This window comes from Hippopotamus amphibius, chromosome 1, assembly GCF_030028045.1.
Source record: "Hippopotamus amphibius kiboko isolate mHipAmp2 chromosome 1, mHipAmp2.hap2, whole genome shotgun sequence".
Classification (NCBI taxonomy): domain Eukaryota; kingdom Metazoa; phylum Chordata; class Mammalia; order Artiodactyla; family Hippopotamidae; genus Hippopotamus; species Hippopotamus amphibius.
The window spans coordinates 151047122-151063426 of NC_080186.1; the positions used below are offsets into that span (position 1 = coordinate 151047122).

At 48.8% G+C, this 16305-nt stretch overlaps 1 protein-coding gene across 4 annotated transcripts in view; it reads left to right on the forward strand.

Annotated features, from left to right (window-relative positions):
- The window catches only part of FAT2 (FAT atypical cadherin 2), an 82546-nt gene that overhangs the window by 16386 nt on the left and 49855 nt on the right, over positions 1-16305 (forward strand). For 2 of the 4 annotated variants that reach the window (XM_057730596.1, XM_057730611.1), the window contains exons 2-3: positions 6033-9309; positions 10994-11308. In XM_057730596.1, the coding sequence (XP_057586579.1) occupies positions 6054-9309; positions 10994-11308 (3571 nt within the window). In that variant the 5' untranslated portion in view covers positions 6033-6053. Of the gene's footprint in view, positions 1-3983; positions 4071-6032; positions 9310-10993; positions 11309-16305 lie in introns of those variants that run through there. The other 2 variants (XM_057730604.1, XM_057730620.1) reach the window with 2 other exon arrangements.

Genomic DNA, 16305 nt, shown 5'->3' on the forward strand with positions numbered 1-16305 from the left:
GAGGTCAGAAAATAAATGCTGAGGGCACCCAAATCCATGGTTAAATTCACATTCAGATTTTTTGGGGAGAGTGTGGACATTCTCCTATTCAGAGGAATGAATCCAGTGACTCTTTGACGAAAGGCTCTCCAAACTTTTAAAACCATCTTGCCTCAATGCTTCTCCCCCTCAGCCTAGGAAATCCAGAGCACCCAGATTCAGGAAATCCAGCTGTTATCAGTTCAGCCGCCCCCTTCTGGGTGGCCTTGGCAAATCTCAGTTTGCCTTACCTGAGAAATGGGAGTAAAAGGGCAGATCATTTCATAGGAGTATTCTGTGGCTATTAGTTAATATCTGTGACATGCCTAAGAAAACAGAAGGTGCTGGGCCATAAGGGAGAATGTCATTGCTGATCTGTGCCTGGGTAATGGGGAGAAATTTCATCATCAGAAACAAAGCCTGGCATTTTGAGCAAAACTGGTAGGAGCTTCTTTAGTGGCAGTTTGATTTGGCTTTGAATTCCTTCAAGTACATCTGCTTCCCCATGGAAGGGACAGAATTAGTCATAGAGTCACAGGCTCCTAGAACTAAAATGACTGAGTCACTGCACATGGACCATTACGGATACAGGTCACAGAGCATTAGAATCACAGCACATTCAACCACACGGCTTAGAACACATAGGCAGGACACAGAATGTTAGAATAGCAGAGCCCCCGCTTGTCAGCTCTGCAGGGGCTCCTAGTCCAGTTTTTCAAACCTGTGCTTCCCAAGGGAGTGAGGGACAAGCCTGGGGGCAGGGTCTCAGGCCCCGAGACCTGTTTCAATAGTACAGCTCTGCTTTTCTCTGTTTATAGGATGTGTTTCCAAGTACAACTTCATTAGGAAAAAAAGAGATTCTGCCCCTGAAAGCAATAGAGGGGTTTGAAATCACAGATCTATTCCTGACCCTTCCCCCAACATACACACATCATTTAGAGAGGAAGAAGGAGGTCCAGAGGGCTTAGGTGACTGACTTGACCAATAAGGCCCAGGGAATAAGTGGACTTTAGACCTAGGTCTCTTTAAAGCCAGGTCAGCTTACTACACTGACCACTGAATAGGTATCGGGGAATGATTTCCCTGATCCACAGACAGAGGAAATCCCATAGGCCTGCACCAGCCGAAGAATCTACCTGTATAAGTTGGAAAGGACTTTAGAGCTCTCCTTGTCTCTCCCAAGGGCAACTATCCCCCCAGAGTAGCACATCCCTCTCAGGTGGCCACCCAGTATCTGCTTGGATTCCCCCAGAGATGGGGAGCTCTCCACGTTGCTAGATGACTCATTCCAGAATTGCACTTGAGATCACTAACCAAGAAAAGAAGGACAGATCTCAGGGCACTGCTCCTGCCAGTTGTGTTCAGACTTTTATCAAGGACTTGGGTAAAGACACAGATGTTACAGCCACCAAGTTTCCAGAAGTTAGAACTAAGATTCTGAGAAGCTGGAGCAGTGAGTGAAGCACAAGGAGAAATGAATCATGGTCTCATTAAAGTCCTACGTCATTTAGTTGCAGAAGATCAGCCTGCACAAGAACAGACTGGGGATGACATGAAAAGACATCTGAGAATTTTCATTACTCATAAACTCAACAGTCAATAGTCTGAGCTGGCTGCTAAAAAGTAATAGTACTTGGTAATATTTGTCAAAAATTATGTCACATAGCATGTTCAGCATTTGTGTACATTAACTCATTTCATTCTCAAAATGGTATTATGAAGTCAGGAAACTAAGGATCAGAGAAGGTAAGCCACTTGCCCTAAGTCACACAGCCAGAAGCTGTGTGCTGTGAACCACTTTCTGCTGCCTTCCCTATGCATGAAATGGGGCTGGGAGTCACACAGAGACAGAGTTTGATTCACATATATATCTTAAAAGGGTCCATTCATGAACTCCTGCAACTCCACTTGCTCACACCTGTGTACACACAAGCCCCACGGCTACCAGTTTATTTACTCATATTGTATGCATTCTGTCAAGCAGGCGCACATAATTAGGGTACACACACAATTATTCAAAACTGCCTCTAAGTGTGTGTGTGCTTTCTTGCAAGTGTGCACATTCACCCACTTGCAGATTTCTCTCTGAGTCTGGGGAGCCAAGAGCGTGAGGCCCCACCCCAGACAAGCGCCTGCTCGCAGCTTCCCAGCAGAGCCTCTGGCTGGGCCAGCAAGCTTAGACTCGACCAGGGACCAGTGGCTTCCTGCTCCGGCGGCACACAGGCTGGGCCTTCTCCTGGGGGTTCAGTGGACCCCACCCTCATCACAACCTCAGGCTTTGATTCTGCTTTGGCTTTGAAACTAACTAATATTTATTGAGCGCTTTTCTATGCACCAGGCACTAATGCTAAGCATATGAATGTACATGATCCTATTTCATCCTCATAAAGCCCCAGGAAACCAGTACTGTTAATAGTCTCATCTTAGAGATGAGGAAACTGAGGTTCAGAGAGGTTAACTTCCCCAAGGTTATACAGTTAGCAAGTGGTAGAATTGGGCTTGAACCCAAACAGTTGGATTTTACAAGTGAGCACAGTTTCTGTTTCTGGCAGCATGGTTGGGAGGAAAGAACCTGGCTCTGGTTCTCACCCTGTGACTTTGGGCAAGTCCCTTTCTTTCTGCGGGACTTTATTTTTTAAAAAAGGAAGGGACGATTGCTAAAGTTTCTTTCAGCTTTCACTCTGTCATTGCTTTTCCTAAGTCCAGATCCTCCCATTTTTCAATTAGTATTTATTGAGCTTAGTTATGTACCAGCCACTGATCTAGGCACTAGGAATTAAGGCATGAATAAGATCAAAAAGCTTCTCTCTTCATGGAGCTGGGCATCTAGTGCAGGAGACAGTAAACAACTAGATAAGAACATATTGGGAGGTGAAAAGTGCCACAGAGAAAATGGGGTGATGTGATAAAAAAGGGCATGAGGAAGGAGGCTACATCAAGCTGGGGGTTAGAGGTGAGAAATAGATAAAAAGAAGGAGACAGCCATGGGAGAATCTTAAGTGGAGGAAAATAGCGAGTGCAAAGGCCCTGAGGCAGAGGAGGAAACAGGCCCATGCGGCTGCAGTTTGGTGAACAATGGGGAGAGTGCTGGGAGGTATCATTGGAGGAGCAGGCAGGACCTAGATGGTGGGGAGCCTTCCAGGCGATGGTAAGGAGTTTAGATTTTCATCTAAATGCTATGGGAGGGACTTCCCTGGTGGCACAGTAGTTAAGAGTCTGCCTGCCAATGCAGGGCACACGGGTTCGATTCCTGGGCCAGGAAGATCCCACATGCCACAGAGCAACTAAGCCCGTGTGCCACAACTACTGAGCCTGGGCCCTAGAGCCCGCGAGCCAAAACTGCTAAAGCTTGCGTGCCTAGAGTCTATGCTCCGCAATAAGAGAAGCCACCACAATAAGAAGCCCATGTGCCTCAACGAAGAGTAGCCCCCGCTCCCCTCAACTAGAGAAAGCCTGCACGCAGCAACGAAGACCCAAAGCAGCCAATTAAGTAATTAATTAAGAAATTTTTAAAAAATGCTATGGGAAGCCACTGGAAAATTTAAAGCAAGGGAGTGATAAGAACTGATTTTGGTTTTCACAAGATGTTTCAAAATAGTGGTCCTAGGTGCTATGGGGCGGGAGGGTAGCCCTGGGAGCCCACATGCCCCTACACCCTACAAACCTGTTCACTTGCCTGGGCATGCTGCCAGATACAAATGTTAGACACAGGCCCTTCCCCCAGCGAAGCACTCACCAGGTCCGTGGGTCCCACAGTTTGAACACAGCCATGTGCACCAAACCCCCACCCAAGGGTGCACTCACTCCCTTTGGCATCTTATCACCCCTCAGGGAGACCCTGCCCCTCCTCCCTCCCCTGCAGCTCATCTTAAGGACTCTGGCTCTGCAAGGCGCCCCTGCAGCTGCTGAGCGAGTGTCTTGTTGGGACCTGCCCTCCATGGGTGCTGACCTGACGAACAGGAAGCTTTCCCCAAAGCAGGGCAGGCAGAGCTGGGAGGCTGCATGCATGCTGGGCTCACCGGCCACGGAGTCAGTGTGGACCTGGGACTGGGGTAAGCACTCACTTCCCCCCTGGGGCTTGACCTTCAAAAGCAATGCCATCCTGGAGGGAGGGGTGGGGTCCGAATGACTCAGGGGTCCCCTCCCGCTTGCAGGGGATTGTGTCAGGGGTGGCTTTTGCCTGTGGCCGGGTCCCTCGTGGGCTGCAGTGGTAAGCAAGGGGTGGGAGCAAGGGGGCAGGAAGGGCGGGGACTGGACGACATCTTTTTCTGTCACTGGCCTAAGGACCCCAAGTGTAGAATCTGCCTGCATCCTGCCCCCTCTCTTATGAGGTGCTGGGCTTAGGGCGCCACCAACAGGATCTCGAGCGAGGGATGGTGGTTGGGAGGCTGGAAGGAGGAGGTATATTCAAATTCTTTTCTATCACAGGCTTTCAGATGCCAGGTTAGGCTGACTTTTCCATTTCTGCCTCCACCCTCCTTCCCCTGTTGGGATGCAACCCACAAGGTCTTAAAGAACTTGCATTTGGTACTCTCAGGACCCTGGAAAGAGGAGGAGCCAAACCTATCCTTTTCCTCCTTGCCCTGGAAGTTTAACTCTTCCTTGCCTTTGAAGCCCAAGGCAACTGGAAAAACAAGTCTTGCCTGTTTCCTCCAGGAATGCTCGGCACATCTGGCTGATAGCCATGAACTCCACGTGGAGTCCAGACTCCCATGGCAGGCTGGGCACCAGCCTGGTGTACGCAGCCTCGCACATTACTACTAGAAGACCCAGTTTGGCAACCAGACTCTGCCCTCTCCAGTCCCCCTCCCCATCTTTGGTCCTGATGCATCTCACATTTGACCCAGACCGGAGTTCCGGGGGGACAGGGACAGCAGCAGGTCTTGGCGAAGCGTTCACTCACAGTTCGTTCAACAATCACCAGGGGCTGGTTCTTACCTGGCCACCCACCACATGACTTGCGGCCAAACTCCTCCCCAACCCAGGGCTCCATTTCCCCATCTATGCATGAGAAGTGGGGTCCAAGCTCCATCATCTCTCAGGTCCATTTCAGCTCTGACATTCCAGGAACGGAGGGGTCTTCTCTGTTCAGGGTTATAAGACAAGTCGGAATCACGCTACATCCAAAGGGACCTGTGGCGGGACAGCTATAGGTAAGCCTGGGATGGGGAAGCAGCCCTGGCCTGTGATGCAAGGTACTCCAGGTCTAATTTTTGCTTTGTTTCTATCTAGCTGTAAGGCCCTGGGCAGGTCCCTTCCCTTTATGAAACTTAGATTCCTGTGACTAATAATAGCTAATATTATCTTTGAAAACTCCAATGTGCCAGGCATTCTGCTAGGTCATTTACCTTTGTTATTTCACTTAATTTTCATAACAATCCAACGAGGTAGATAATATCCTTATTCCTATTCTACAGAAGAGGAAATTGAGGCTCACAGAGATGAAATAACCTGCCCAGAAAGTCACCCAGCTACTAAGTGATGGAGCCAGGCCTGACGGCCCAGAAGCCTGATGCCAGGCCTGTGATCTTGGTCCCTTTGCTTTTCGGCAGCCCCTACATGTGCAGACACAGCTCAGTGTGACTGGAGCTCAGCACTGATGGAGGGGTCTTGCAGGAAATACTTAGGGCCAGACTGCTAAGCTTGGGTACCTGGTCAGAATGATCTCACCATCACCGGGGAGCCACTGAAGGTTTTGGGAAAAGGAGGAAAGTGGTAAGGATGCCCTCGAGAAAGCACTTAAACTAGTCTGTTATTCTTCAAACACAAGGTGTCATGATCTCAGCACTACTGACTCTGCCGTGGAGGTCTGTCCCATGCATTGCTGGATGTTTAGCAGTGTCCCCGTCCTTTATCTACTAAATGCCAGTAGCACCTCCTGCACAAACTGGGGTAGCCAAAAATACCTTCAGACATTGCCAAATATCCCCTGAGGGGCAAAACCACCCCAGTTAAGAACCACGGCAGTAGGAATCATTTCTTTCCTAACTTGTACCCTTTCTTTTCCTGCCCAGGGTTTCGGGAGGTTTTCCATCATGATTATTGCCTTGTTGGGGTTTGCCGTTTTCTTGCTCCATTGTACGACTTGTGAGAAACCCCTAGAAGGGATCATCTCCTCAGCCTGGCGCTTCACACACCCCCTCTATAATGTGACCATCTATGAAAACTCTGCTCCCAAGACCTATGTGGAAAGCTCCGAGAAAATGGGCATCTACCTCGCAGACCCTCAGTGGGCAGTGAGGTACCGGATCATCTCTGGAGACGTGGCCAACGTGTTTAAAACAGAGGAGTACGTGGTGGGCAACTTCTGCTTTCTGAGAATAAGGACGAAAAGCAGCAACACGGCCCTTCTGAACAGGGAGGTGCGAGATAGCTACACCCTCATCATCCAAGCCACGGAAAAGAACTTGGAGTTAGAAACTCTGACCCGGGTGGTGGTCCACATCCTGGACCAGAACGACCTGAAGCCCCTCTTCTCCCCGCCCTCATACCGAGTCACCATCTCCGAAGACATGCCCCTCAAGAGCCCCATCTGCAAGGTGAGCGCCACGGACGCCGACCTGGGCCAGAACGCTGAGTTCTATTACACCTTTAACACGAGGTCGGAGATGTTTGCTGTCCATCCCACCAGCGGTGTGGTCACCTTGGCTGGGAAGCTCAACGTCACCTGGCGAGGGAAGTACGAGCTGCAGGTGCTGGCTGTGGACCGCATGCGGAAGATCTCAGAGGGCAATGGATTTGGCAACTTGGCTGCACTCGTCATTCACGTGGAGCCTGCCCTCAGGAAGCCCCCAGCCATTGCCTCAGTGGTCTTGGCTACACCGGAGAACACTGAGGATGCCACCTATGCCACTGTAGTGGTAGATGCAAAGAGCTCAGGTGTTGACGTGGACTCACTGGAAATTGTTGGTGGTGACCCTGGAAAGAACTTCAAAGCCATCAAGTCTTATGCCCGGAGCAGTGAGTTCAGTTTGGTTTCTGTCAAAGACATCAACTGGATGGAACACCCCCATGGATTCAACCTCAGCCTGCAGGCCAGGGGTGGGAGCAGGCCTTTTTCTTATTCCCAGATCAGGGGCTTTCACCTGCCCCCTTCCAAACTGGCTTCCCTCAAATTTGAGAAGGCTGTTTACAGAGTGCAGCTTAGTGAGTTTTCCCCTCCTGGCAGCCGCGTGGTGATGGTGAAAGTAACCCACGCCTTCCCCAACCTAAAGTATGTTCTAAAGCCATCCTCAGAGAATGCAGCATTTAAACTGAATGCCCGCACAGGGCTGGTCACTACCACAAAGCTCATGGACTTCCATGACCGAGCCCAGTACCAGCTACACATCAGAACCTCACTGGGCCCGGCCTCCACCACAGTGGTCATTGACATCACGGACTGTAACAACCATGCCCCCATGTTCAACAAGTCCTCCTACGATGGCAGCTTTGATGAGAACATCCCTCCAGGCACCAGCATTCTGACAGTTACTGCCACAGACCAGGATCATGGAGAGAATGGATATCTCACCTACTCCATCGCTCGCCTAAACTCTGTGCCCTTTTCTATCGACCCTTACCTGGGGATCATCTCCACCTCCAGACCCATGGACTATGAGCTCATGAATAGAATTTACACCTTCCAGGTACGGGCATCAGATTGGGGATCCCCATTTCACCAGGAAAAAGAAGTGTCTGTCTCTCTTAGGCTCAAGAACTTGAATGACAACAAGCCTATGTTTGAGCAAGTCAATTGCACTGGGTCTATCCACGAAGACTGGCCAGTAGGAAAATCAGTAATGACCGTATCAGCTATAGATGTGGATGAGCTTCAGAACCTAAGATATGAGTTTGTGTCAGGCAACGAACTAGAGTATTTTGATCTAAATAATTTCTCTGGAGTGATATCCCTCAAACGCTCTTTTAGGAACTATACTACTGGTCAACCCATCAACTATTCCCTGAAAATTACAGCCTCAGATGGGAAAAACTATGCCTCGCCCATGACCTTGAATGTTACTGTAGTGAAGGACCATCGTTCTGAGGCCCCTGTAAAGTGTAATAAAACAGGGGTATTGACATATTTCACAAAGACCATCCTGAACTCTGTCGGGCTTCAAAATCAGGAGTCCAATGATGAGGATTTCACTTCCTTAAGTACGTATCAGATCAATCATCATACCCCTCAGTTTGAGGACCACTTCCCACAGTCCATTGACATCCTTGAGCGCGCTCTTCTCAACACCCCCCTGGCCCACCTGGCAGCCACTGACCCCGATACTGGCTTTAACGGCAAACTGGTCTATGTGATTGCAGATGGCAATGAAGAGGGCTGCTTTGACATTGAGCTAGAAACAGGGCTGCTCACTGTAGCTGCCCCCTTGGACTATGAAGCCAGCAGTTTCTACATGCTCAATGTAACAGTGTATGACCTGGGCACACCCCAGAAGTCCTCCTGGAAGCTGCTGACAGTGAATGTGGAAGACTGGAATGATAATGCACCCAGATTTCCTCCTGGCGGGTACCAGGTAACCATCTCAGAGGACACAGAAGTTGGAACCACAATCGTAGAGCTGAAAGCAAAAGATGCTGACTCGGAGGACAATGGGAGGGTTCGCTACACCCTGCTAAGCCCCACAGAGAAGTTCTCCCTCCATCCCCTCACTGGGGAACTGGTTGTCACAGGACACCTGGACCGGGAATCAGAACCTCAGTATATACTCAAGGTGGAGGCCAGGGACCAGCCCAGGAAGGGTCACCAGCTCTTCTCTGTCACTGACCTGACAGTCACATTGGAAGATGCCAATGACAACTCTCCCCAGTGCATCACAGAATACCGCAGGCTGAAGGTCCCGGAGGACCTGCCCCCAGGGACGATCCTAACATTTCTGGATGCCTCTGATCCTGACCTGGGCCCGGCGGGAGAAGTACGATATGTCCTGTTGGATGATGCCCATGGGACCTTCCATGTGAATCTGATGACTGGGGCACTCCGTCTGGAGAAAGAGCTGGACTTTGAAAGGAGGGCTGGGTATAATCTGAGCCTGTGGGCCAGTGACAGCGGGAGACCCCTGGCCCGCAGGACCCTCTGCCACGTGGAGGTGATTGTCCTGGATGTGAATGAGAATCTCCACCCTCCCCGCTTTGCCTCCTTTGTGTACCAAGGCCAGGTGCAGGAGAACAGCCCCTCAGGAACCTCGGTGATGATAGTGGCTGCCCATGACGATGACAGTGGCTTGGACGGGGAGCTCCAGTACTTCCTGCGGGCTGGCACCAGCCTTGCAGCCTTTGGCATCAACCAAGACACAGGTACTGGGAGTGGGATAGGATGGAAGGGCCAGGTGCTGGGAGAGGATGGGCCTAGGGGAAATCAGGCACTGTCTTGAGAGAAGTCAAGCTGTAGGCTAAAAAAACAATAAATAGGGACACGCCCTCCTGTCCCTTTTATTTTAACTCATATGTATACTATATATATATGTATATATATGTATATATATGTGTATATATGTGTATGTACATACATATGTATATATATATGTATGTGTATCCATTTAAGTTGAATCAACCATCTCACACACACGTGTATACATACACACACACAAACATATATTACATATGTACACTTACAAAAATAATGTATCATAGTTATAACATTCTTACATATAACTTAAAAATGAATGTTTCTCTGTGTCCCACTTCCCTAGATATAATCTCTATTAACAATTTGGTCTATAATCTTCCAAATTTTTCTCATTGCATCTGATATATTATCACTTTTCATTTTATTATTATGAAAACATAATACAACAGACACTAATTCTGAAACTTTTTTCACCAGGTTATCTTATATGTCAGTGCATATAAACCTGTTTCATTCTTTTTTAATGGCTGCATTATACTTTTACTCATATGCAATGAGTCTCTACAGGAAAAATTCTTAAAAATGCAGCTCTTGGGTCAAAAGATAATATTATACATATTTTCAGTGTTAACAGATATTTCCAAATTGTCCTTCAGAAAAGGTGGCACCAACTTATTTATTCCTCCGAAGCTCCATAGAAAATAAGTGTAATTCGGGCACCCCTACTTGTGAGGTCCTGAGGTAGGTACCTTGGGGGAGATCCCAGGTGAATAAAAGTAGGTCCTTCTTGAGGAGTTTACAATCTAGTGGATGATTTCTCTCCTAGGTAGAGGACAGGGTGATGTGGCAGAAAGAGCATTAGGTTGAGAGTCAGTTCTAGACCCAGCTCTTCTGCTTACTGGCGACATGATCTTGGTCAAGTCATGTTCTTTCTCTGGGCCTAAGTTGCCCCATCTGTCAAAGGAGTAAGGTTCCTTCAGCTCTGAGATGCTCTGGCTGTGAGCACAGGCTTTGCCCTCTCACCTGGGTCTTTCCAGCTGAGTGTGACCCATGAGAACTTGGGCTATAAGCCTCTTCTGCTCACTCTTGGACCCTCGACTTCTGGAGCAGTGCTAGTTCATAATAAGCAATTTGTAGATGAGTGAACTAATGAATGAAGTCACGTCTCTAAAATCATGAAGATGAAGGAGAGGGGAACAACAATTTATTTATCAAACCCCTACCCTTGAATTGGTATCTATAATCACTTGAAGCCTGAAGGAACCAGTCTAAGGACAAATGTAAGGAAACCCCACCTAGAGAATGTGAAATGAATACACTGGACTTGGGTTGAAGTAGTCAGGAGAAAGTAGGCCAACTACCAGGTCTTCTGGAAACCCTGCCTATGCCCAAATGCCTGAGTCATGGCCAATCTTAGCAGAGAAAGGCTCTGAGAGGTTCCACAACACGGACATGGACTCCCCTGTGTTTAACTCGGCAGCTCCCCTGCCACATCAGCCACAGATCCCTTTTCTTGTGGAATACTTATGAATATCCTTTCCACAGCACCGTTTCAGGATTGTTAGGTAAAGTGATTTCTAAAGCTACTTTGAGCTCTAAAATATTTTGGGTTTGGTGATGGACTATCCCTAGGAGTGATTCAGACCCTGGCACCCCTGGACCGAGAATTCATGTCCTGCTACTGGCTGACGGTACTGGCAGTGGATAGGGGTTCCGTCCCTCTCTCTTCTGTAACTGAAGTCTACATTGAGGTTTTGGATGTCAATGACAACCCACCGCAGATGTCCAGACCCGTGTTCTACCCGTCCGTCCGGGAGGATGCACCCCTGCACACCTCTGTGCTTCAGCTGGATGCCTGGGACCCGGACTCCAGCTCCAAAGGGAAGCTGACCTTCAATATCACCAGTGGCAACCATATGGGATTCTTTGTTATTCATCCTCTCACAGGTAAGGACCTCAGAAATCTGCATGAATAGGATTCTCTACAACACTGCTTCTCAAAGTGTGGTTCTAGAATGGCATCATAAGCATCACCTATGAGCTTGTTAGAAAGTCAAGTTCTCAGGCCCCATCTTAGACCTACTGAATCAGAGCTCAGGGTGGGGCCCAGAATATGTATTTTAATTTTAATTTTAATCCTCTGCACATCCAGAGGATTTTGAAGTGCGCGAAGTTTGAGAACTGCTGTTTAACAAAGTGCACCTCTATGGGAGAATAAGAATATGTCAGTTTTCTTTCCTTGGAGTTAAGTCCCTAGGTGGTCAAGCTGGGACTGTTTCAGATCTCCAAGTGCTCCCAACTGACCATTCCCCAGAATCACAAGCCACAGGCTGACTCTCTTAACTCTGGTTCCAAACTGATCGCAAGCCCGCCCATGGCGCGGTGGCCATAGAGATCCACTTCAGAGGACTCAACCACCTCACAAGGTCTATCCTCGGCCCAAGGCCATCTTGGATTGGTTTAGAGGAATCCAGAGGTCCTCAGCGTGTAGCCATGAAGCCAGATGTAGCCCACGAAGCTGTTCTTTTTGGCCTGCGCAAGCTTTAAACAATGATTTTTCAAGTTGTTGCCAATATTTAAAAATTAGGAAGTTTTGCAAGACACTACAGATTTCTGGTTGTTCTGAAAATAACTAGAAGATCGGGCCACGAAGCGCACATCCCGCAGGACCACAGCTGCCTGCAGCCGACAGCAGCCCCCTGTGCAGAGCAGGCGTGTCCTCTGCCCCCACAGTCCCTTCCCTCCTGCCTGTGTTATTCCCACCTGCTTCCCCCATTGATGCTGCCTGCCCGGCTCCCTGCAGGATGTGAGAGCCAGTCCCCGCTGCTGCAGGCACGGCTTCCAGGCCACACGTCCCTCTTGACCGTGAACGACAACCCTACGGCAGAGAAGGCTGACATTCTCTCCTTCAAACCCAACGTCCCGTTCTCCAGCTCCTTCTGATTCTTGCCCTGGAAGGACAGAACTCTGGCAAGACTGCAGGAAGGGGAGGCGGAGAGTGCTAGCAGCAGCTTGTTGACCCTTAAGGCAAAAGGGAGTGAGGAGGAGCGATGGGCCTGGGGGTCTGGAGGCAGACAGCGGGTGGGGGGTACGAGTGCCTCTGCCCTGTGACATCGGTTTGGAACCTTTGACCGTGGGGAGGGGAATAGGCCTCCTAGAAGGGGGATGCTTTTCCCTTGAAAACAGGCCTAAGCTGGCTCTCTGCCTAGGCCCACTCTGTCCCTCCCTTTTTGGAAGAGGGAAGAGATCTCTCACCTAAGGCAATAGGTTCTCTGCTTCTTCCAAATCCCTGCTCTGTTTACTGTCAACAGTTCCCTGACACCGGGTCTGGCAAAATGCCCTAGAGGGCAGAGATGTTCTTAGTCTTCCCGTAGTCAAGGAGAAGACATTTTTATCAGCACGAACGTTTGAAAATAAAATAATAAATCAGCAACGGGCTTCCTAGGTGGTGCAGTGGTTGAGAATCCGCCTGCCAATGCAGGGGACACGGGTTTGATCCCTGCTCCAGGAAGATCCCACATGCCACGGAGCAACTAAGCCTGTGCGCCACAACTATTGAGCCCATGTAATGCAACTACTGAAGCCCACACGCCTAGAGCCCATGCTCCACGAGAGAAGCCACGGCAATGAGGAGCCCGCGCACCACAACGAAGAGTAGCCCCCACTCACTGCAACTAAAAAGAAAGCCCGCGCACAGCAAAAAAAGCCCCAACACAGCCAATAAAATAAATAAATAGATAAATAGTAAGTAAATTTAAAATAAATTAAATAAATAAATAAATAAATAAATAAATCAGCAACGATTCTGTCCCCACCCACACCCAGCCCACCTTTTTTATCCACATTATATTGTCCTACTTCCACACCTAGATACCTTGGATGGTTTCCCTATGCCCTTAAGATAAAACCAGACCCTGCCGTGTCCCACAGACTTGTGCCTGACGGGGCCCCTTCCAACCTTTCTGTCTTCGTCTTGCCTCTCTCACTCTATTACTCTCTGCTTCCAGCCACATGGCCTGCCTCAGTCCATGCCCTCTCCTGGCACAGGGCCTTTGCACATGCTATTACTTCTGCCAGGAGTCTCTTCTCCTCTCCTTTTTCAGGCTAACTCCTGCTCTTCTTTCAGATCTTGGCCCAGCAGTTCTTTCCTTAAAGAAGTTTTTCCTGACACTATGATACATCTATGAGAAGCATCTACTTTTTTAAAAAACTTACCACATAGAACACTGTATTCATTTGAGTGATTGTTCCATTAGTTATCCATGTCCTTCACTAGACTTCAAAACCTTCCCAGAAAAGAAAGCTTGATTGTTTTTGCCCACTATAATATAAAGGCCCGGCACGCAGTAGGACCTCAATAAACAATCGGGAGATGAATGAATGAATCTCTGCCACCATCCACAATCTTTTGTTAAACCCAAGATTCATTTATTCGGCAAACATTTAAAGGTGTCTGCCCTTCGGAGGCATTTAAATTACGTGCTATGGAAAGAGCGGAAGATATAAAACACAATTTCAGGCCTTGAGGAATCCAATCCATCGGGACCATAAAGATCTAGATATTATTATACTCCAATAAAAAAAAAGATCTGGATATTAAAAAAGCTACAAAACCAGAGTAAAGAGTACAACATTGTAAAATATGAGTAGATGTGATGCTGTGACTGCTTAGAGAAGAGAGGAAGCTCCTCAGTGTGGTGGACCAGCAACGGTCTCATGGAATGGGGGTGGCTATGCCGAGCTGAAGGATGGGGAGGATTTTGACAGGCAGCAATCTGGGCGGGCACCTGGGCAAGGACAGTGACAGGAGAAATAGCCAGAAGGGAAGAAGACCCCAGGGCTTGTTGAAGACAGAGCAAGTAGGTCCATTTTCTTTTTCTTTTTCTTTTCCTCTTCTTCTTCTTATTTTTTTTTTTTTTTACTTTTTACTTTTTTCTTCTTCTAAAAATTTTTAATGGTGAAATAATTGTAGACCTACAGGAGAGTTGCAAAGAGAGTTCTCGTACACTCGTCACTCAGCGTCCCCTAATGTTAACCTAGTACATTCATCAAAACTAAGAATTAATACTGGTGCAAGGCTATTAGGGAGAATATAGACTTTACTCAGATTTCCCCCGTTTTCTCTGCTAACATCCTTATTCCCTTCCAGGACCTCACTCTAAATCTAGTCCTCATGTCTCCTTGGTCTCCAGTGTTTGAGTGTTCCTCAGTCTTTACTTGTCTTCTATGAGCAAGTAGGTCCATTTTCTTAAGGCATATCCATTACCACCACTTATAAACGGTAAGATCTCGGGGAAGTTACTCAACTGCTCTAGGTCTGAGTTTGCTCACCAGTAAAATGGAGATAATAATAGCTACCTCCTGGGTGGTTGTGAAGATTAAGTGGGTTAATAGATGGAGATACATAAGGAGCTTCGATGTTCTTCCTGACATGTAAGAGCTCAGTGAGTGCTGGCTCTCATGATTCTGAGCAGAAGAATCTGAGGAGAAGATGCTGGGAGGTAGGACCGAGATGGCGGCGGGTGGGGGTGAAAAGAGTAGAAGGATCTGGAATCCATTAGAGGTGGAATCAACAGTAGTTAGAAAACCACTGGATGAGGGAGAGAAGAGCGAGGGAAGGGGCTGAGATGGGGTGATAGGGAAACATTGGTTTGGAGGAGAGAAATGATAAGAGCTGAATCAGCTGAAAGCCTTCCTCTTGCCAGGAAGGGTCCTTGGTGGACCCTCACACAGCCCCATGGGGTGGTTCCACCATGTCCCCATCCTCCATGGACACTCCCTGGGAATCTTGACACCAACCTCAGAGGGGAGGATGAGGCTGAGAATAGGGGCAGTGGCCCAGGAGGCCAGGCAGCAATTCCAGGGACACTGGCCCTGAGAAGGTGAGGGGACCCTGAGAAGGTGGTGGGAGACAGTGGTGAGAGAAACGAGAGAGAGAAAAGAAAAACTAGAGATGGAGAAAGACTGACTGAGATTCCAAGATGCGAAGAGGGGAAAGGGAGAAGAGAGAAGAGGGGGAAGGGAGAAGGGAGAGAGGAAGCCCTGGGAAGGCAGAGAGAAGGAGGATGGTGAGAGAGAAACAGAGAGAGGGGAGAGGGGATGAAGACAGGACAGGAGCAGGAGGAGAGCAGGACGGAGCCGGAAGGAAGGCTCCTTGCCAAGGCCCTCTCAGCCCCACCCTCTTCCTGGGGGGCACCCGGATGCCGGGCCTTCCTCGTCAGGCCCCTCAGCTTGGGGACAAGCTGGGTGGGGTGACCTGAAACAACATTCACTCTGTCCCAGACGAATGTATCTTCCTCTCCAGCTGTGGGGCTTTCCAGGAGCCTTCTCGGATCCCCTCCCATACCTGCCTTCAGTGAGGGAAGAAAAAGCAGGGATGACACAAAGGCAGGGACACACCCCTGACAGAGGTCACTCCTCCCACCACACTCCCACTGCCAGCACTGGAATCCCCACCCCCATGCTGGATCCCCTTTTCTCTCATGGAGCCCCCGTCCCCACACTTCATTCCATTACTCCATCACTTAATTGCCTAAATAAGATCAAGAAACCTACTGAAAGTTTTTAGAACACCCACTGACCGCCTACCAATAGCTCTGCTTTCATTGAAAAGAGGCCACCCTACCCAGGTAGGACCTCTCAGTCTATGGGCCTGGATGCCCCTCTGGGCCCACGACAACTCAAGCTTGACTTTCCTGAGGCTTGCAGAGAACTGGCACCTTCTTGCCTTTATGGCCTCAATTTATAGCCATAGTGCCGGGCTTCCTAGGTGGCTCAGTGGTTAAGAATCTGCCTGCCAATACAGAGGTCACAGGTTTGATCCTAGCTCCAGGAAGATCCCACATGCCACGGAGCAACTAAGCCCGTGTGCCAAAAAAACAAAAAAACAAAAAAAAAATATAGCCATAGTGCCTAGAAAACGAAAGCCAGAATTACAGATCACT